Source organism: Crinia signifera, chromosome 11 (genome assembly GCF_055691185.1).
Source record: "Crinia signifera chromosome 11, ASM5569118v1, whole genome shotgun sequence".
Lineage (NCBI taxonomy): Eukaryota > Metazoa > Chordata > Amphibia > Anura > Myobatrachidae > Crinia > Crinia signifera.
This window is the reverse complement of record NC_139227.1, coordinates 117,641,955-117,662,754: the sequence shown is the minus strand read 5'-3', so window position 1 is coordinate 117,662,754 and position 20,800 is coordinate 117,641,955. Positions and strand designations below refer to the sequence as shown.

The 20,800-nt window shown below is 47.4% G+C and overlaps 2 protein-coding genes across 2 annotated transcripts in view; one reads left to right on the top strand and one right to left on the bottom strand.

Annotated features, from left to right (window-relative positions):
• Window positions 1-696: 696 nt before the first annotated feature.
• On the bottom strand, window positions 697-10,405 carry HARBI1 (harbinger transposase derived 1). Its single transcript, XM_083164481.1, has 3 exons — window positions 9,806-10,405; window positions 4,458-5,213; window positions 697-1,928 (listed from the first exon to the last, which is right to left on the bottom strand). The coding sequence occupies exons 2-3, from the start codon at window positions 5,125-5,127 to the stop codon at window positions 1,555-1,557; spliced, it is 1,044 nt and encodes a 347-aa protein (XP_083020607.1). The 5' UTR covers window positions 5,128-5,213; window positions 9,806-10,405; the 3' UTR covers window positions 697-1,554.
• ATG13 (autophagy related 13) overlaps window positions 10,019-20,800 on the top strand; it is a 34,048-nt gene continuing 23,266 nt past the window's right edge. Inside the window, 3 exon segments of the mRNA XM_083164480.1 lie at window positions 10,019-10,245; window positions 17,561-17,642; window positions 19,232-19,312. Coding sequence (XP_083020606.1) covers window positions 17,574-17,642; window positions 19,232-19,312 — 150 coding nt within the window. The 5' untranslated portion in view covers window positions 10,019-10,245; window positions 17,561-17,573.

Here is a 20,800-nt window from a genome sequence, read left to right as displayed (position 1 = left end):
CCTGTGGACGACGGCAGCTTTATGCGTTACTTTACACTACTCGGACTACGCCGCCTTACTACGACTACGCTGGCTACCTAGCTCTGACAATGCCGACTATGTTGCGCGCAGCAGCGCCGTGATAATACACAAGTACCGACAGATATTCTGGAGCAAGCATCAGAGGCTTACTCAGGTGGCTGATGTGCTCGCAGGTGATCTTACAACACAGCACCTGCATAGAGTTTATACCAAGATGGGAGCTACACAAGCGGCTCACAAACAGCCCAAGCCACATGACTTCTATTGATCACCTGTCGCTAAGTTGGATATTCCATGCAATTTGATGGTCCAACAAATCAGCTCATCGCAGAATCGGATTGGTTGGTACTTTCTATCGCTCCGCATGCTTTGATACATGTGCCTAAAGTACTGTGTGTAGACAGGGTCAGTGATATCACCGACTACTATTTAAATGGTACAGAGGAGAAAAGCATCTATTTAGCATCGATTATATGTCATTTAGTTACATCATTTATGTCAAAAGCATAAAAACACACAATCAGTACATTTGTCTAGGATAGTGCTTACAAATAAATAAATAGGACACCTGAAGAAGTTTTGCTAATGTATTTTGTGTATTATAATGTTATGCTACATGTAAGTGTTGGAAAATGTTTATTTCTACGTGATCACACAAACCGTATACAGGTACACACCAATAATAAGGGCATCCTTGGTTCCAGCTCTGTGCCGGGTTATCTGTTGTGCCAGATCATCATGGTACATACAGCAGCATCTGTTCTATCTCCCCCCCCCCCCCACACACACACACACACAATACATAAACCTCCTGCAGTCAATCTGTACCCTGCAGCCTAAAAGGTGCCTACACACTGGCCAATATATCGGCCGTTCGATTGAACAGGCATATATCGATGCACCATCGGCCACTGTGTACAAGCGATATATCTGTGAACGGCGTCATTCACAGATATATATCGCGTTGGCCGTTCCGCCAATTCAGCCGCACCGGGTGCTGCCAGTGATTTACAGCTCAGTGGGCGCCCACCCATTTGGGATGTCAGTCCCAATGGATCGGGCAGCGTGTATGAAGAACGGCCCCATCTTAACCGAGTTGCAGCCTAACTCCACCCTGCAGCACCTAAACCTCCTGCAGCCTGATTTCCCCCAGCATCTAATTCATCTGGATTAAAACGAGGCGCAGGACTATCAGGTGCCAAAAAAATTTTTTTATTGTGTTGGAAACTTTCCATGTCCAACCAGAGAGTACTATAAAATGCTTCGTCCCAGACAGTCCATTTCCTGTGGCCATAATCCATTACATGGTAAATTGGGAATGCCCTGCACTAGGGAGATGTCAGTGTAAATGGCAGACTCACTACTCACTCGCCGATACCTGCCAGTCGAAGGCGATTACATTTTCCCGTACAAGTTCATTACAGACAATTTATTTATGTCAGGACTGTCTGGAATAATGAAGTCTTGATGCACTGTATATTATAATCACTTTGTCTTTATAGATCAATCATTCTACTTGGCAAGGTTCCAGTGTCAGCTGAAATGAGTTAGGATGAGTTCCTGTCGCATGCGATAAGCTTCAGTCTCCGTTACTTCCATACTATTACAGTCGTCTTCAGCCTCCATGACAGCAGTCCCGGAATCGCACCAGATGTCCAGGCCGTGCTGAAGTGCAATGTTGTGTAATATACAGCAAGCCAAGACTATCTGAGCAGATTTCTCAGGCGAGTACTGTAGTGTGGCCCGAGAGCCATCCAGACAGCGAAAACGCTGGCGCAGAGCTCGCTGCGTGCGCTCCATGATGCTGAGAGTGGCGGTGTGAGCCATGTTGTAACGGTACTCTTGGGGGCTCTCTGGTATTTGCACCGGGGTCATGAGCCAAGGTCGGAGAAGGAAAGCGCTGTCTGCTGTTAAACGAGAAGAAACAGTGGATTTTAGAAGCACATTACGGGAACACAGGCCCTCATTCTGGTTGCTTCAGTCCCCGGTGAATATGCAACGGGACCGATGTTGACACACTGCATATGTGCAGGGCTTCTGTGCAGGCGCCTTTGGCAACTTGCATTGTCGCCATGGCATTCGCATAGGGGAGGGGGGGGGGCTTGGGATGAAGGCGTGCAGTTCCTGCATGTCCCTTCTCGGACCCCGCAAGTCTAGGTCAGTCCAGACAGACTTAGATTTGCGAACAGAGTAAAAATCATTCCATGGTCGGCAACCATGATTGTATATGCAAAACATCCATTCACAAAACAAAGTTTTGCTGGGGCAGGACAAATCTACCAGAGCAGGTTTGTCCTGCCCCAGCAAAACCCACCACATAACGTAGGCCACCCCCCCCACCCCACCTCAACCCTGTGCCCCTCCTGCCACTGCCCCCAGTCACAGTAGTGACCACAGGCAGCAGGCTCAGGGATTTTCGCGGCGGCTCCGGAGGACTCATGCGCCTGAACTCCTGAGCACTCCCGAGTCCCCCCCCCCCAAGCCACCCCGAACCTGCCACCTTCGTCACTGCTGTAGGGGAGAGGGAGGGGGGCTTCTAGAGGTGGTACACAGTACTGCATACTGGTATGCCCTGAAATTTTTAGGGACAACCCGCTACGGCAGCGCAGCAGAGTCCATAAGGTTTCCGGGCATACCACTCAAGTGGTTAATAGTCGACACCATAGTTTGGAAGGTCTACGCAAGCTTATGAACGACATCCGCATGGTCGACACCCACAAGGTTAATATGCGTTTGTCTAGTTTTTTTGGGTCCAGACCGACATGGCTCATACTTTACTATCCAGGTGGGCATAGAGCGAGACTATAATATTGTGCCAAGTGGGCATAGAGTGAGACTATAATATTGTGCCAAGTGGGCATAGAGCGAGGCTATAATATTGTGCCAATTGGGCATAGAGTGAGACTATAATATTGTGCCAAGTGGGCATAGAGCGAGACTATAATATTGTGCCAAGTGGGCATAGAGCGAGACTATAATATTGTGCCAAGTGGGCATAGAGCGAGACTATAATATTGTGCCAAGTGGGCATAGAGCGAGACTATAATATTGTGCCAAGTGGGCATAGAGCGAGGCTATAATATTGTGCCAAGTGGGCATAGAGCGAGACTATAATATTGTGCCAAGTGGGCATAGAGCGAGGCTATAATATTGTGCCAAGTGGGCATAGAGTGAGACTATAATATTGTGCCAAGTGGGCATAGAGCAAGGCTATAATATTGTGCCAAGTGGGCATAGAGTGAGACTATAATAATATGCCAAGTGGGCATAGAGCGAGGCTATAATATTGTGCCAGGTGGGCATAGAGTGAGACTATAATATTGTGCCAAGTGGGCATAGAGTGAGACTATAATATTGTGCCAAGTGGGCATAGAGTGAGACTATATTATTGTGCCAAGTGGGCATAGAGCGAGACTATAATATTATGCCAAGTGGGCATAGAGCGAGACTATAATATTGTGCCAAGTGGGCATAGAGCGAGACTATAATATTGTGCCAAGTGGGCATAGAGCGAGACTATAATATTGTGCCAAGTGGGCATAGAGCGAGACTATAATATTGTGCCAAGTGGGCATAGAGCGAGACTATAATATTGTGCCAAGTGGGCATAGAGCGAGACTATAATATTGTGCCAAGTGGGCATAGAGCGAGACTATAATATTGTGCCAAGTGGGCATAGAGCGAGACTATAATATTGTGCCAAGTGGGCATAGAGCGAGACTATAATATTGTGCCAAGTGGGCATAGAGCGAGACTATAATATTGTGCCAAGTGGGCATAGAGCGAGACTATAATATTGTGCCAAGTGGGCATAGAGCAAGACTATAATAATGTGCCAAGTGGGCATAGAGCGAGGCTATAATATTATGCAAAGTGGGCATAGAGCGAGGCTATAATAATATGCCAAGTGGGCATAGAGCGAGACTATAATATTATGCCAAGTGGGCATAGAGCGAGACTATAATATTATGCCAAGTGGGCATAGAGCGAGACTATAATATTATGCCAAGTGGGCATAGAGCGAGACTATAATATTATGCCAAGTGGGCATAGAGCGAGGCTATAATAATATGCCAAGTGGGCATAGAGCGAGGCTATAATAATATGCCAAGTGGGCATAGAGTGAGACTATAATATTGTGTCAAGCGTGGCAGGGCACCGTGCCCGAGGCATGAGTGCAGAGAGTCACGCGAGGTGACATGGTAATTTTATACAGTGTCCTTGTCTACGTGAAACCATGAAAAACCACACGTTGGCCTTGCAGGTGTTGACAATGCCCATGTCGACCTTCTTTCAATGTTGACCTATTGTATGTCGACCTTTTCAAGGTGTCAACCTAGTCACTGACGACCAGTAGTGGTCGACCTAGACATTGTCTGTTATACTGTAACCAAATCAGACTGTTACATTGCTGCTCTCTTGCTGAGGTTCCTTACCCAACATCCAACCTTCCTTGTGCATTTTTGTCTCAAACAGATAAGAGAGCTCGGACTGCTGCAGAACGACGTTGTCATGGGTACTGCCGGGTCGCTCGGTCTCGGCCCACAGAAGGACCCCTTGAGCATCGCACACAAGTAGGCAGTTTAAAGAGTGCAAGCCCTTCCGGTTCACATAGGACAAGTCCTCTGCGTTAGGGGCTTTAATGGTGATGTGTGTGCAGTCTGCAACCCCCAGCACCCCTGGAACCCCAGACAAGCTATAAAAGTCATCCTTCAGCCTCTGTACAGAGGCCTCCTCCCCTGGGAAACAAATAAACTGTGAAGCTCTTTCCACCAGAGCCTCTGTGACGTTGGTCACACAACGGCTCATAGAAGCTTGGCTGATTCCGATTGTGTCCCCCATGCGGGTCTGGAAAGAGCCAGAGGTGTAAAATCCAAGAGCTGCCATGATCTGAGTTTCGGGGCTGATTGCCCGTGAGCGCTGAGTTGGCCGCGATAGGCTGCCACCTAGCAGCTCCACCAAGTAGTCTATAAATGGACGGGGAAATCCATAGGTGGACACCAGGTACTCATCGGTGACATCGTCTAGCCGAAATCGATCTAGTGTACGGTGTCCTCGGCCGTAAAGCAGCAGGTCGCAGTCCAAGATAGTGATAGAAATAGCCATGGGAAAATCTACGAATGACTCGGCAAGAATATTACATCCCGAATATCTTCCCACAATCAGCTTGTGTTACATCACTGTGGGCGGATCTGAAAAGGAGAGATGAGGACGATACAGTCAACATTAAATGAATAGCGAAATTAGAAATGGCAAATGGTTATATAACTGACGGTACTTGTGTACTAGCACGGCGTCCATGATATTTGGTCGAACGACATATAATCGCATCGCATGGCATACACCCGATGCGATTTATAATTGTATAAGCCCCATATACGATGTTTAATTGTATAAGCACCCTAATGGGGGCTTACAATGTTAAATGCACCCCCACTATGAATGTGAACCCGATGCGTGGCGAGTGCAGCAAGCCCGCCAGGGGCGGCGGTACGCGTCTTACGACCTTTTCATACCCCCACTATCCACGTCGGTGTGGAGTTGATTTTATATAGTGTGCCGAGCGCAGCGAGTCACCGAGCCCGAAGCGGGGCGAGCCCCGCGAGGGGACGTGTATTACTTTACATGTATTCCGCGTTCCCTCGCCACGCTTCGGGTTGACGTTGATAGTGGGGGTGCAGTTGGGGGTGCTTTTAACATAGTTTAATTAACACGTTTTATTAAGTTATAGGGGACACTTTTAACATGGGAAAACCCTTTAAGGTGCTAATAAAATTTTAAATGGCATACAATTCGATGGTATACAATTTAAAATTGTATAACATCGGGTGCCATCGCATTGCATACCATCGCATGCCTTATGGCAGGCATTCCCAACCACGGTCCTCAAGGCACACCAACAGTGCAGGTTTTGGTGATATCCAGGCTTTAGCACAGATGGTTTAATCAGAATCCCTCAGATACTAATTATGTCACCTGTGCTCAAGCCTGGATATCTACAAAACCTGCACTGTTGGTGAGCCTTGAGGACCGTGGTTGGGAATGCCAGCCTTATGGTCTGCGATGCGATGGGCGCCGTGCTAGTACACAAGTACCTGACTCCTCCCTCTGTGTCACCCAAATCTCACTGCCCCTCCCATATAGATTGTACTGTAAGCTTTTACAATGAGAGCCTATTTCATACCTTCTCTACCACCTCGGTACAAGTCTATTATTTCTCCCCATGGTTGCCACTAGATGGTGCCCAACAGAGCAATTCAATTGTTGCTCCATTCGGGGGCAATGAAATGTACAAATAGTGACCTGTTTGGGCACCCAAACAACCCTTTGAGCCACTGTGGTTTGAGAACTTGGGTTGGGTAAAGCTATTTTACACTGCTAACCCAGCCTGTTCAGCATGATAAAAAAAAAACAATTGAATAATCACCCCCTCAGAGGGTAATCTAAATATAAATGCCGGAATCCCAAGAGGTGGCCAGAAGACCAGTGCCAAAATACTGACATTGATTGGCATCCCGATCGTAAGTATGTCTGGGCAAGTAGGGTTAGGCACTAGGAGCTGGGTTAGGATGCAGGTGCAGGGTTCAAATCTGAACCAGTTGGGTTCACTGATGACCGAGTTGGATAACCAGTGACCAATTCTAAACCACTTGTAAAAACAGTGGCTAAACCTAAGGTGCCCACACACGGTGCGATATGAGCGGTGTGCGTTTTGTACTAGATCACAATGTATCCAGTTCAAATCGCATACGATATGCTAAACAGCATGCAATTTGAACTAGGTGCAATGCGATCTAGTACAAAAGTACTGCCTGCACATAGTTTTTGTACTTTGCCATATGCGCACCCACACAATGCATGCCATATAGAAACACGGTGCGATGTGAACTGCATGCAAGGCGTTTTGAACTAAAAGGTTCAAAATGAGTCCGACCAACGCACCGTGTATGGGCACCTATACAGCTAATGCACAGGTTGTCAAACTCGGCATTCATGACCCCCACACAGTGCATGTTTTCCAGGTCTCCTCACAAAATCACAAGTAAATAATAAGCTCCACCTGTGGAGCTTTTAAAATGTGTCAGTGAGTAATGAGTGCACCTGTGCACCTGCCGGGTGACCCGGAGAACTCTTTGGGGTCTTAATGCAGACAGACACAGTTATTTATATGCCTTATGGGACAGATTATTTTTCAAAGCAAAACAATAAAAAAAAAGCAGGTAACCGCTGCAGTGTATCGTGATTTGTCCAGCTGCAAAAATATGAGTGTCTTTGCAGGCAGGGTAAATACTTGCTGCTTTTGCATGTAGCCCATAAATGCTAGGTACTTTTATTTTGCATTGCAAATTAAACTGGCAATAGGACAAACCCTGCTCAATTGTAAATCTCTCTTCACTAAAATTGGCTATTGATCTTGCCTCCATAGATAACTATGGTAACACAAACCACTGATGGCAGGAAACTATTCTGTGTATTGCTATTGATGGCGCCACCATCATTATTTATGCGCCCATGCGGCACTGATGCTGTGCAAGAACCGGAGGAGGGGCTTATCTGTAATGACCACGAATCACCCAGATGGTTGGACCAGACCAGCGTAGATTAGCTATACGCACTAGCCGATGTAATGAACGACATCTCATCCCATCCTTCATTACGCTGCATCGGGTCACATGTGAGATCTTCCGTTTGGCAGTCCCGCACAGCTAAACAGATGATGTTGCAGGGGACATACACATTAGGCTATATGCACAATTTGACGTGACAACATTGAGGGGTATTCAATGCTCCTCAGGGCGAGCAGTGCCAATAGCTCGCTGTCAGAGTATTCAAATCCCTCCCCTTCACTCACCGTTATCACCTCGCTGGTTCCCTTTAGCGAGGTGGAAACAGCGGGTGTGGCCATTAACCCCTTACCGCCGCAGCCTGTTTTTGCCTTCCTGACAGAGCCCTTTTTTTCAAATCTGACATGGATAACTTTTTATTGCTTTTACTTATCCCAGTGATTTTGAGATTGTTTTCTCGTGACACATTGTACTTTAAGTTAGTGGTAAATTTTGGTCGATACAGTCTGTTTTTTTTTGTGAAAAATACCAAAATGTCGTAAAAAAATTGAACATTTTGCAATTTGCAAAATGTTTAATTTTCTGCTTGTGAGACAAATAATCATACCACTCAAAATAGTTAATAACTAACAAAGACCATATGTGTACTTTATTTTACCATCATTATTTCAACCTCCTTTTAATTTTTTTGGACACTAGGGGGCAGCAGAGACAAAATTATACACAGAACACGCTGCAATTGGCTGTTCACATTTGAACAGCCAATCGCAGCGATCGCCGATGGGGGGGGGCATCGCTGCCCCCCCTGGGCTACGAGGGAAGATGTCTGCTGTCAGGGACAGCAGCCATCGTCCCTCTGTCACCGCGTCTATAGACGCGGTGACAGTTTAAAGTCATGACGTACATTTATGCCATGCGTCGGGAAGTACATCCCGGCCATGACGTAAATGTACGTCAAATGTCGGGAAGGGGTTAAAATGGCTGGGCTAGCCACAAAATGCAGCGGACTCTATGCATTTGCGGCGAACCTCACTGTCCTCTCATGGCGAGAGTTTCTTCCTAACATTGGATACAGCGAGGATAGCTTTTCCTCGCAGAAAATAAGCCCCTCACAGTAGAAACCCCCCTCGGTTTCTACTGTGAGGGAAATTGCGGCCCTCCAGATGTTGAGGAACTACACATCCCAGGATGCTTTGAATTAGTTTTGCTATGTGGCCATGCTGAAACTGATGCAAGGCATGCTGGGATGTGTAGTTCATCAACATCTGGAGGGCCGCAATTGCCCAGCCCTAGTCTAGTGCATGGGTCTTCAAAATGCGGCCCTCCAGATGTTGTGAAACTACAAATCCCAGCATGCCTTGCCACAGTTTTTCTATAAGGGAGTGTTAAAACGGTGGCAAGGCATGCTGGGATTTGTAGTTTCACAACAACTGGAGGGCCACAGTTTGAAGACCCATGGTCTAGTGCTGGGGTAGCCAACCCTAGTCCTCGAGAGCTACCAACAGTGCATGTTTTGCAGGTCTCCTCACAGAATCACAAGTGAGCTAATTAGCTCCATCTGTGTATCTTTTAAAATGTGTCAGTGATTAATGAGTGCAGCTGTGCAGCAGCTAGGTTGTCTGGAAAATGTGAACTGTTGGTAGCTCTCGAGGGCTAGGGTTGGCTACCACTGGTCTAGTGTGTACCCATGCTACCGCGAGTCAGAAATGACCCTGCCTGTTGTCTGAAGATGCAGTCACTGCATGTTCTGAATACCTGCATACAGGGTATAAAGTGGTCATGCAGAGGTGGGGGATTTCTCTATGCCACCTAATTCCACCCCCTCCCCTCCCCCCCCCCATTAGGCAGAGACAGGGCCAATGGTAGGGTTTTTGGCACCCCCCCCCTGCAAACTAGAAAGCTTTTCTGTGAGAATTACTGTGCAGGGCCAATGTAGAGGTTAACATTTTTCCCCCTCACCATTAGAGGTGGTGGAACTCCACTATAGGTGGTCCCCCCTCACTATAGCCCCTGCCTGCATATATAAACAGCCCAGCACTGAGTATATTGCTAGCAGTCAGGTTAGATATTGCATACATTAGCCGGTATGCGCCTTGTAGCTATCCGATTGGTGTAGAACTACAAGTTCCAGCACACCCATCTTCCAGAATACACAGTATTGTAGCCGGCCAGCCTCAGCATGCAGACAGTACACCGGCAGCCAGACATTCCATACTCACAGAGAACGGCCAGAGTCCAGACACCGGCGGCTTCCCGGGTGTGCACACCTTCAGCTTCAGCCAACCTCACTCTGACGATTCGTGACGGCAGATTCCGCTCAGCTCCAACTAATTCCTGCCGGGAAATGTCACCCTGCCCCCCCCCCGGTAATGGGGTTACGGCTGAGGACGGGCGGAGCTGCCGGGCTTCGTTATTTTATCGGGGTGCCGGGGGTGTCCAGCGCTGTGCCGAATCTGCCGCTGCCGAATCACAGCCGCATTTACCAAGCAGCAGACAGCAAAACACAAACAGTAATGGCGGCCATGGGGACCGTACGGGGGACGTGACGGGCGCAGAGGCCGAACCTCTGGGGCTGCTGACGGGACCGATCCCGGGATCTGCCTCCCTCAGGACGGGCGGGGGTGGCTGGAGAGCAGGGGCAGTACTGGGATGCGCACAGGTGAGCCGCCCCAATTACCCTGACCTAATTTCTGTGTGTGCCCAAGAGGGAGGGGGGTTATACACTGTCCCTGCTGTCCTACCTTATTCCCATGCCCCACACTCCGGGGCTGGCTGGAGGCACTGGTGTGACAGGACCTCAGGCTACTGCAGCGGGGAAATGATGGGGAGCTGACAGGTGTAAGGCAACACCACACCCCCCAGTAGTGCACCCATGTTTATATTACATACCCCTCCCATCTCCTGTATACTTGCCCCACATATTGCCCATTGCTTTCTTTGCAGTGGTGTATTTCCTATGTACAATGTTCTGTATGGCCGCCTTACCCCCTCTGCAAGCTACTGGCTCTTCTGACATTCTTATCAGCTTCATCATGAAGTTCAGTGTCAAACATTCTGCATTTGTGTTATCATTGTGAAGCCATCCACTGCTATGCAAGGGTTTTCTCTGGTGGATTAACATAGCCAGCGAGGAGTTCATATTTGGGAAACCAGAACCTGACTGCGCTTATCTTGGCGCTGTCCAGTCTGGGTGGTGGGGCTGCATGTGATAGCTTGCACCGGGGACATGGGGAAGGGGAGATTACAGCCTCCTTGTGTGGTCCGGACAGTTCTGGTTTTGATTCCATTCCTGGACCATACAGGGAGGCTTTATTTCCCCCTTCTCCTCTCCCTGGTGACAGCTGTCACAGGCAGCCCCACCAGACGGGACACTACAAGCTCCAGAATGACAGATATTGATGAATGGAGTCTGTCTGGTCCAGCGTTCCGGGGTGCTGTCTGGTACCGGTTTTTACCCATACCCGTCATATTTGACCATAAGGAATCAGGGGAAACCACTTTGGCTTCTCAGGTTCTTCCATAGACCTATATGGGGTAATGCCTTATTCCCAATATATATACACAGGAATGGAGGTACGCAGCAGGGCACTGGTGTTTAGCAATTTAGTACCTATTAAATAATTAAGGACAGTCCTTTCTAAGGTAAACACCTGAAGATTTTTCTTCTGGCACAGAAATTTAACTTCAAGATGCCCTCTTCTACCACTGCTATCCTTAGGTGATGCAGAAGGAGAAGATGCAATAATGGCTGAGTGATGAGAATATCCATGCCTACTTTATAGATGGCCTGTCCAAGTATATTCTTCTGTTTTGTATGGTTCACAAATTAGGGTGGTATTCAATCTGGGGGTCACGGTTGTCGAGCTGGCTCGACAACTGTGACCCAGTCCGTTCTCGGTCAGCTCGCCCGAGAACAAACAGGTGGGATTCAATGTCTTGCCTGCCTGGGAGTGAGAAGGGGGCGTGGTCGTGAGAAGCTGCGGCCGAGAGATCGTCAATTCCCGGCCATTCTCGAAAGAACGAGCCCGACTGCTTGTGTAGTCGGGCTCATTCTACGAGATCCCCTTCTCAATGCTGTCAAGGAAGACGGCATTGAATAGGACATCATTGAATAGGGCCCGGCGGACATCTCCTTCGATGGTGGATGCTCGCCGGTGATTGAATATCCCCCTTAATCTAGAAGAATTGTTTTACATGTACAGTATGTCTCATTGTATTATCCAATATGAGCTTTCTGCTTAGACTTGGGCCCTTATTCTGATTGATGCGGCCGGATCCGAATATGCGGCCAGGACCGTGTGTGCGAAACCCCGCCTTCCATACGGATCGCCAACTCCGTCCGTACGCGGTAAGAAGCTGGCCGAACGGACCGCACGTGTATTTTACACGGAATACGCCTCCTCCATCTCAGGGAACCTCCCCCAACATTCGATGGTCACAGACCATCGAATGCAGGACCGAGTGCTCCACCAGCTCCCGCAACCTCAGACCACACGGACATTTTTCCGTGCAAAAGCAGGGATCTGGGCGGGCAGCTGACATCCGGCTATGTCATATGTCCGCCCCCTACATGTGCGTCACGGCCACATTACCATACGTACGCCCAGCGTTTGCATGGGAACGCCCATGAAACGCGGGGCGTACGCATATGGTAATGAGCCCAAATAGCCCTTCACGCCCCTCTCCACCCCCTGTTCGGAGTGTTCACAATTCATGCGGGATTTGGCCGTATGCCCCGCTCGCACATGCGCAGAGACGCCTCTGCACATGCGCAGACACAAAACATCGGCGGGACGAACGCACGCGGACATTACCGCACCAACCAGAATAAGGGCCTTTATTACTGGGGCAGGACATTTCTGGGTCAGCATCTCACAAATCCATTTCCTATTTACCGGAGCACTGCCGTAAATCAATACAAGTATTATCTATACAGCAAGAATCACTGATGTCTCTGCTGGTTATGTTACAGATACGTTTTTCCATTGACAAGCTATGCTTAATTCGTAGAATGTGTTCTCTGTGTTAAAGGGACATACAGTATATTTGCTATTGGGTGATTAATATTAATTTATTTTCAACTATAGCACCATGGTTATGGTTTGTCTGCTCCTAATACCACAGGAGCCAGATGTGTTTTGCAATTCTTAACACTGTGGCCTATCCCAGATTCAGCCTTGACATGCTGAGCAGTGTGTACACAGAGATCTCATGCACAAGGGGGGTTATTGTAATGGAATCGGTCCCCCTCGCGTTTGAACAGTGGACCGATGTTTTGTGTCTGTGCAGGCGCATTTCTGCGCATGTGCAGATGGAGGGTGCAAGCAGGCACGCTGAACTACTCGGAATGTTCTGTATATTGAATGTGACTAGAGCAGTGGTCAGGGAACTCGGTCCTCATTACCCCACTCAGTGCATGTTTTGCAGGTCTCTTCACAGAATCACAAGTGAAATAATTAACTCCACCTGCGGACCTTATAAAATGTGTCTGTGAGTAATTAGTACACCTGTGCACCTGCTGGATTACCAGCAAAACATGCACTGTGTGGGGTAATGAGGACCGAGTTCCCTGACCACTGGACTAGAGGCTATAATTTTTTTTTATTTTTTGAAATTCGGTGGACATCTTGTTTATTTGTCATTTTTGTTTTGATTTGTGCCAATGTCTGAATACATTCTATACACCTGAGATGCGCTCAATAAAACACCTGCAGGTGTTGCAATCACTCCTGGCATCACCCTTGTTCTCTTCTACTGAGCATGTGGGGCCTCCCCTGTGTATGCTGTGGGATGGTAGTGGGTATAGACCAGGGCTGGGCAACACCAGCCCTCCAGATGTTGATGAACTACACATCCCAGCATGCCTTGCATCAGTTTCAGCATGGCCACATAGCAAAACTAATGCAAAGCATCCTGGGATGTGTAGCTCATCAACATCTGGAGGGCCGGCGTTGCCCAGCCCTGGTATAGACAGTAGCCTAGATATCTGCTACTGCGCTCTTCAGTGTCGGTAGCTATGGTCACCAGCTCACAGTGGGCTTTATTCTAGTTCACTCTTTCTGACAAATTCCTTCTCAGATGGACAAAACCATGTGCACTGCAGGGGGGCAGATGTAAAATGTGCAGAGAGAATTAGATTTGGGTGAGTTATTTTGTTTCTGTGAAGGGAAAATACTGACTGCTTTATTTTTACACTGCAATATAGATCTCACTTTGAAGTAAAACCCCACCCAAATCTAACTCTCTCTGAACAAGTTACATCTGCCCCACCTGCAGTGCACATGGTTTTGTCCCTCTAAGAAGGATTTTATCAGAAAGCGTGAACTAGAATAAAGCCCAGTGCACTGTCCATGCCCCCAACAGTGTCAAAACAGGGACATGGCCTCGATATCGAGACATTGTTGTGAATTCATGACCCCTTTTATGTGAGACCACACCCCCTTTCCGAGAGCACATGATGGGGTAGCGTGCGGGGGCCCGCTGTGCGATTTCAGTATGTGCAGCATAACAGGGACACCACTGCCTGGATCTGTTTTTGCAATGGATATTTAAAAAGTTTACTTCTTGAGATAGGTGACCTGACCATGGGCCATGATACAGTATGGATATCAATAGCAAAATCTTTCTTTAACGGGCAAAACCATGTGCACCACAGGTGGGGCAGGTGTGACAAGTGCAGAAAGAGAGTTACATTTGAGTGGGGTGTGTTAAAACTGAAATATAAATTGCAGTGTAAAAATGAACCAGCCGATATTTGCTCTGCACAGAAAAAAAAAAATCACCCCACACACTGGGTGATTTTAATCTGAAAGCAGCTCACTTTTGGTGTTTTGAGCTGCTTTCCTCTCAGAACCACCCAGTGTGTGTATGCACCGGCGATGAGCGCTGATACGCGCTCCCCCAGCATCGCTAGCTGCCACTGTTCATCTGCTGGTTTTACTGTTGGTCTATTACTGTAGAAAGTGGTACACTGTCAGCGAAAATCATTCAGTGTGTATGCCAGCTAGCGATTTTGACCTCATCGCTGCTCATACACGCTGGGCAAAAACACTCCGTGTGTATGGACCTTAACTCTCTCTGCACATGTTACATCTGCCCCACCAGCAGTGCAGCATGAAAGCAAAATCTCTAAAGCATGGATAACATCATGCTTGCCTACTTTTGAAAACTAGTTTCAGGGAGATTATAGTTGGTAGTAGAATTTTACACCGTCAACATGGACACAGTTTGAAGTGCACCGCATCGCTCGCAATGCTATTTTATTCTCCCACCACGCTCTAGTGGATGGTAGGGCATGAAATACCGCCTGTCGGCACATGTTGGCTCAAAAAAAACAGAAAAACCCCATGTCGACCTAATGCTTGTGTCGGCCTAGACCCATGTCGACCTTAACCCATGTCAACCTTTTGACTGTCGACCTAGCCCATGTTGACGTAATGCTTGTGTCGACCTAGACCCATGTCGACCTTGCTGCATGTCGACCCAATGCTTGTCGACCTGGTTGTTGTAGACCTAATGACCGTATCCCTTTTAGAACGCCTACCGTACTTTATTTATACCCTTTCTCATTAAAGAGTTTTCCCCACTGTGCCCTTTACAGAGGGGAGGGAAGAGCATGTGCCAGGCGCCTGTACATGTAGAGTGGCATTGGGCTGCCGTGGGAACAGTCAGGACATTGGCACCTGCAAGCTGCCAACGTCACCAATTCTCGCATCACATAGAGGTGCATGGGAACATGAGCACTGTAACTCCCTTGCTTGTTTGCAGCAACAACTGAGTACTGCAATTAGAGTTTTGGGAATTAAAATGACAGGACCTTAATTCGTATGCGTATATTTCTGTAGCACCTGTGGGAGCGTAAGATGAAATATTTTACTGACTCTGTTGATTCTTGATTTTCTGCTGAGCTTGGTCTTCTAATGCTGAAATCAAACAGCCCTAAAGGAAGGGGAACCGTACCTGCGCCCCAAGAGCTGTTGTGTTTGGCGTACGTCCCCATGTGCGGTGCCCTAGTTAGTACATCTCCGGAAACATAACCCCAGAGGGTGTACATTGCGTTAATTAGTGACCGCAGACCCATCCGCGTGTGTGTGTTCTGCTTATTCTCAGGAAGCACTTTGTTCCCTCGTCTCAGCGGCCCGTCACGGTTACTGCTGTCTGAGCGTCTGTGACCGTCAGAGGCGTTTGGTGGCTGCGTCCGAATATCATTAGCGCTATATTAAGTGAGGTATTGCACACCTGTTGGACTCATAATAACTAGAGTGGGAGCGCTAAAAGAGTCCTCGCCATCAGAGGATGGTGTGGATTCCCCCGAACGGGGAGGTTTGTCGCAAATGCAGCGTGGCCACTGTATAGAGGCAGGTATTCAATGCTGTGGGCGAGTGGTGACAGCGAGCAGAGCTTCCTGCTCGCTGTCACCACTCCCCCTGACAGTATTCAACGCAGCCCCCTCATACGCCAATTTCCCCTCGCTACATTAGCCTTAGCCATTAGCCGCGGGTCTCGCTGTTTTGGGGAATCCTCGCCGTCCTGGCGAGGATTTCCCCGGAACGTTGAACAGAGCGAGCGGCCGGCGCGGGGGTTAAACAGCGATGATCGCTGGTTTTCTGCAATCCTCGCTGTTTAACCCCCTCGCTGGCCGCTCGCTGCGGCATTGAATACACCCGATAGCCGTGGGCCTCGCCACTTCCATCTCGCTTTTTAGAAACAGCGAGGTGGAAGTGGCGAGTGAAGAGGGGAGGATTGAATACTGAGGACGGGCTGTGATTGGTGCTGCTCGCCATCATGGCTCTCCTAAATGACATTGAATATACCCTACTCTGTGCTTATAAGGCAAAGTAAAATAAAAATGACAATATAATAAGCAAAATATATTTGTATCAATGAGAGAATGTCGTCTTTTTTTTAAAACTTTTTTTTTTGTTTAATAAATTCTTACTGTGAGATCGTATGATATCAATCATACATTTTAAACCGTTCTAGCTCCACTTCTTTTAGTATATGGGAGCATTTGGAGAGTGCAGAACGTATCTGTCTTTGGAATGTCCAGACAATTATAAATCTACAATAATGCTTTTATTTCATATAAAATCTGTATATCTGTACTGTAAACATAAAATGTGTTTTCATAGGTTAGTTTTTTTTATTGTCTATTGTGTACCCAGCATAAGACTTCTGTCCCAGTCAACCACTAAATGGCGATGGCGCTTGTCCCATCTTTGCAGGGCTGGCGTTTCTAACGCCAGCCCCGCCAGGGGGCGCGCGTGCACGAGACGCTCGCACGCCCCCTGGGCAACGGAGCCTGCCTCCGGTCCCCGCCGTCCGTCGCCCTCGCCTCCCCAGCGCCTGCCTTGCCCTTCCCGTCTCCCTGAAGTGGAGACGGGCAGGAACACGCAGCGTCCCTGCCGAGAGACTGGGACACGCGTACGTGTGAGACGCACATGCGTCCCAGTTCAGTGTAGCCCCTGCCGTCGGCGCTCGCCAGCGAGGAGGGTCTGGTGAGCCCCAGCCAAGGATGGCAGGGTCTACATCTGTAAGTCAAAATGGACACGGTTTCAGTGTACCGCATCACCTCGCTTCTGGCACGGCGCCTCGCTGCGCTCAGTATGCTCCCTCCACGCTCTAGTGGATGGTCGGGTATGAAATACCACCTGTTTTGGGCAAAAAAAAAACGTGAAAACTCATGTTGTCCTTTTTGACTGTCGACCTAATGCTTGTGTTGACCTTCTGACCTGTTGCCTTATTTCATTTCCCCTGTCGACCTTTAGAGGTTGACCTAATGTATGTCACCCCCCATAGTGTCCATCTAAACTAAACCGCCCATCATGCAGCTTTGTAGGTTCCACATTGGCGCCTTCTAGTTTGCAGTAGTCCCCGTTCCATAACGAGTCTTCGCTTTCTCTGGGTGTAATGAATGGCAAATGATGGCTTCTGGTTTATTTCCTGCTGTTACCTGTATCATCTTATTCATTCAGGATTACAGACACGATGGACACCGAGCTCAGCCCACAAGACCGGAAGGACTTGGACAAGTTTGTGAAATTCTTTGCTTTAAAGGTAAAAAATACAAAACTGTAGATGAAATCCGCATTAGCTCCTCCCTTCACGGCGTCCATGTAAAATACCTGGGAGTCATTTCAGGGCAATGTGGTGACATTTGAAAGTTAGAAACGGCACCCAGGTGTTCTAAGACATTAAGAATGATAGCCCCGCGAGGGGACGCGTATTACTTTACATGTATTCCGCGTCCCCTCGCTGCACTCGCCACACTATATAAAATCAACTCCACGCCAACTCGGATAGTGGGGTAATGAAAAAGTCGGACGCTCTCTGCAGTGCGATGGCCCGGGGCTGAGAGAGCAGTGAATAAATTACATAGGAAAAGTGCATCTCATCGCATGGCCCTAAAATGGCCTGATAACGCAGAGATTTGATTGATATGATTGATAACCCAAACCTGTATATATTTACTTTATTACCTTTAAATATAACGGCAACGCTGAAATGATTGCACACCCACACAACCTTGTTATAAAAGGAATGACAATGCTTTACTTAAAGAATAGCTCCATTACAGGTATTTGCAAATGCAGACTAACACAAGAAACATAAAATTGATTAGCTAATACTTAAACAGTAATTCTAAATCAAATCAAAATGGACACCTTTCAAGGACAGTGATCAGCCATGATTAAACCTCCTTCATAATTACCTCCAGCCCCCTGTGCCTGCTTGTTCTTCCTCAACTGCCTCCTCCCTCCTCCTTCTCTAACTCTGATATTTAAACCTTTATCACATTAATTAATGAATTACTCAGAAGCATTGAGTCTTATTGGAAAGCTCTGCTTTCAATCATGATGTCATAATTAACCCAACTTCAGTGGCCTTGTGGGTCTACGCATGTGTGGCCTTGTTCCCATATTATTCAGTTTGTGGAGACTAGCTTACTGTCCTTGCTCCATTATACTGTCAACATCACATTCTTAAGCTTCTAAAACCAAAAACAATTCTCTATAAGAAATCACTTTTACAGCACTGTTCTGAATGATCAGCCATTTTATAATATTATTATGCAAGTCATGGTTCAACAAAATGGCTGCTAATGGCAAAATGGTCTAACAAACACCTGCTGCTTAGCGCAAAGGGTAGGCCTCATACGCCGTGGCTAGTACCTTGTGCAACAAGCTAACGCCACCTGCAGCAATAAATAACAATATTTGAGAAAACAGAGTATAACAAAAGTATATAATTATTGATGCGTTATTTCAGTTTTAACTGATGCGATTTCCCTACGCAGAGTAGCCCACTAAGCAAATTGCGTAGTGGGCACCCAACTAACATATAAGTACCATTCCCAGGTCCATCTGCCTGCTCCATCTCTCCAGCTTTGGAGTGGGAGACTATGCTGGCTAGACTTTAATAAATGTAGCCGGTTTGTACATAGTTGTCTGTGGTCATTTCTATTCCCCTCAGGTTAAGCTGGAAGACCCATATTCTGCTCTGGCTGCAGGTGTGCTTATTCCTTTGGCGTTATCCATAAGCTCTGATTTGAGTTCTAGGCTGATATTTCCACGGTTTATTTCATGTACTGTAGAGTTATTTATCTTGAGTCGATCCGATTCATTGAGCGCTTGTTATTTTGGCAGTCTGTGCAGGTGATCGTGCAAGCTCGCCTCGGAGACAAGATTTGCACTCGTTCCTCCTCTTCGCCAACCGGCTCCGACTGGGTAAGTGACCTTTAATTGTTGGGTGCAGGGGAGATTGTGGGAATTTTATGGAGATTACATGCGAAAAGGATACAGACCTCTGTATATAGCAATTTGCCAAGTGTTTGAGGGGAGGTCACCATATTATTTATTAGCACTGCCATCTGATCAGGTCTTGTTTCCTTGGCTTATCGCTATCAAAAGCAGAAATTGGTATTTAACATAGGGGATTGTTCACGGCCTACAGCAATACCTCCGTTGAATCGCACCAAGTGTTCAGGTTTGTGCTGTTTGTTAATAACAATACAAATATGGAAACCTATATGTGTCTGGCTTTCAGTTCTTTGTATCTGTCCTCCATTATGTTCTTTGTGTACACACTTGTACAATCTGCATGAGATCCAGATGAGATTACAATTTAGACTATCTGCATACAATTTAGACTATCTGCATACAATTTAGACTATATAGTGCAGATCTGCACTATATAGTCTATGCAGCCAAGACTTTCTGGCTGAGATATGGGAGCGCGCATCTTGAACGCATCGGGATCGCTTGGGATAAAAGCCATACAATCTATATGAGATCCAGATGAGATTTTGACTATATAGTCAAAATCTCATCTGGATCTCATGCAGATTGTAAAGGCCCCTATTCTGAATGACACGTTGCCCTGCGTGTACTTAGGGAGCGACAGGGCATGTACATAGTTAGTTCCTGGGTACTTGTGTATTATCACGGCGCCCAAATTTACTATGTACGCAAACGTAGTGAAATCGCATGCCGTTATGGTATGGCATGCAATGCGATTTTGACGCTTATAATGGTACTTAATGTACTTTAGCATTAAATGACATATAATGTAATTTATTAAGGCCTCCCCCCCCCCCCCCCCCAGTATCGACGTGATCCCGAAGCATGGCGAGCGGCGGCGGTACACGTCCGACCGACCTTTTCATACCTCCACTATCCACGTCGGCGTGGAGTTGATTTTATATAATGTAGCGGGTGCAGCGAGCCACCGAGCCCGAAGCGTGGCGAGCGGACGCGTATTATGTTACATGTATTACGCGGGGCTCGCCATGCTTGTGGCTCGCTGCACTCGCCACACTATATAAATTCAACTCCATGCCGACGTAGATAGTGGGGGTATGAAAAGGTCGGTCGGACGAGTACCTCTGCCCCTCGCGGGGCTCGCCACACTATATAGAATCAACTCCACGCCGACGTGGATAGTGGGGGTATGAAAAGGTCAGTTGGACGCGTACCGCCGCCCCTTGGGGGTCCCAAATAAATGACATATATGTAATTTTACCATTAAGTGGCATTATTCTAGGTTCCATCAGAACCGATATCTCATGCATGCGATGTGATTTTTTTTATCGCACACCATCGCATGGCATGCCATACAATAATGGCATGCGATGCAATTTTTTTTTTATCGCATCCTATCTTTTTAATAGATTCACTGACACAGAGCAGTGAATACATTATATAGGAAAATCGCAT

Bases quoted from the DNA above. Each gene is read 5' to 3' on its own strand.
- HARBI1 (XM_083164481.1), bottom strand. From the start codon at position 5,127: ATGGCTATTTCTATCACTATCTTGGACTGCGACCTGCTGCTTTACGGC. The intron at 1,929-4,457 runs GTAAGGAACCTC...CTCGTTTAACAG, and splicing joins CAAGGAAGGTTGGATGTTGG to CAGACAGCGCTTTCCTTCTC.